The sequence below is a fragment of the Belonocnema kinseyi genome, chromosome 10 (genome assembly GCF_010883055.1).
Source record: "Belonocnema kinseyi isolate 2016_QV_RU_SX_M_011 chromosome 10, B_treatae_v1, whole genome shotgun sequence".
NCBI lineage: Eukaryota > Metazoa > Arthropoda > Insecta > Hymenoptera > Cynipidae > Belonocnema > Belonocnema kinseyi.
Window position 1 is genome coordinate 104,075,394 of NC_046666.1, and position 681 is coordinate 104,076,074.

Genomic DNA, 681 nt, shown 5'->3' on the forward strand with positions numbered 1-681 from the left:
TCGAAATTTTTAAAAATTGTGCCCTTGTATGAAAACTTTGCTCAGATATATTTACAACAAATAAATTAATCACAGGATATGTGAAAAATGATAGAGACTTCACATGGTAAACTTTTTAGCCATCACTCATGTACATTAAGAATAAAATAAACATGTTTTGTTGATAAAATTGTTTAGATTTAAACCTTACTGAAAACCAAATCAAATACTAAATCTTTAATCTTTTTGGGGGTTAGTTTTCATGATTTTTATATTTAATGTAGTGAATTAAGTCTTACCTTCATCTTCATTGTGGATATAAGAAATCTCACCAACAATTCTGTGCTTCCGAACTCGCAAAGTACTTTTTGCTTTGGCATTTTACGTTTGATATGAACAAAAACGATATCAAGGCGACAACACAAAAATTGACATAATCTTGTCTATTACCTAACCCGACGCGACGTGATTCCGACGAGAGCCACACCATCTGCCCCCTTGCGGCCACATGTGGAAAATCCGATCGGGCCCAGATAGGAACTTGGGAATAAGTTGGGCTATTTCTGCACGGGAGACTATTCGAATGAAACCAAAAGATGTTACTAAAGAAAATAAGAAAAATTTGTTGTTTGATGTATACAAAAATCACAGTGTAAAACATGCAGTTGAGAAAGCGAAATTTAAAGTTGGAGATAAAGTGCG

The 681-nt window shown here is 33.8% G+C and overlaps 1 protein-coding gene across 1 annotated transcript in view; it reads right to left on the minus strand.

Moving 5' to 3' along the window:
- The window catches only part of LOC117181301 (zinc finger and BTB domain-containing protein 7C-like), an 8,313-nt gene extending 7,844 nt beyond the window's left edge, over positions 1 to 469 (minus strand). Inside the window, exons 1-2 of the mRNA XM_033373861.1 lie at positions 430 to 469; positions 279 to 350 (exon numbers count right to left, since the gene is read on the minus strand). Of these exons, the coding sequence (XP_033229752.1) occupies positions 279 to 350; positions 430 to 469 (112 nt within the window). The remainder of the gene's footprint in view (positions 1 to 278; positions 351 to 429) is intronic.
- Between the last annotated feature and the right edge of the window lie 212 nt (positions 470 to 681).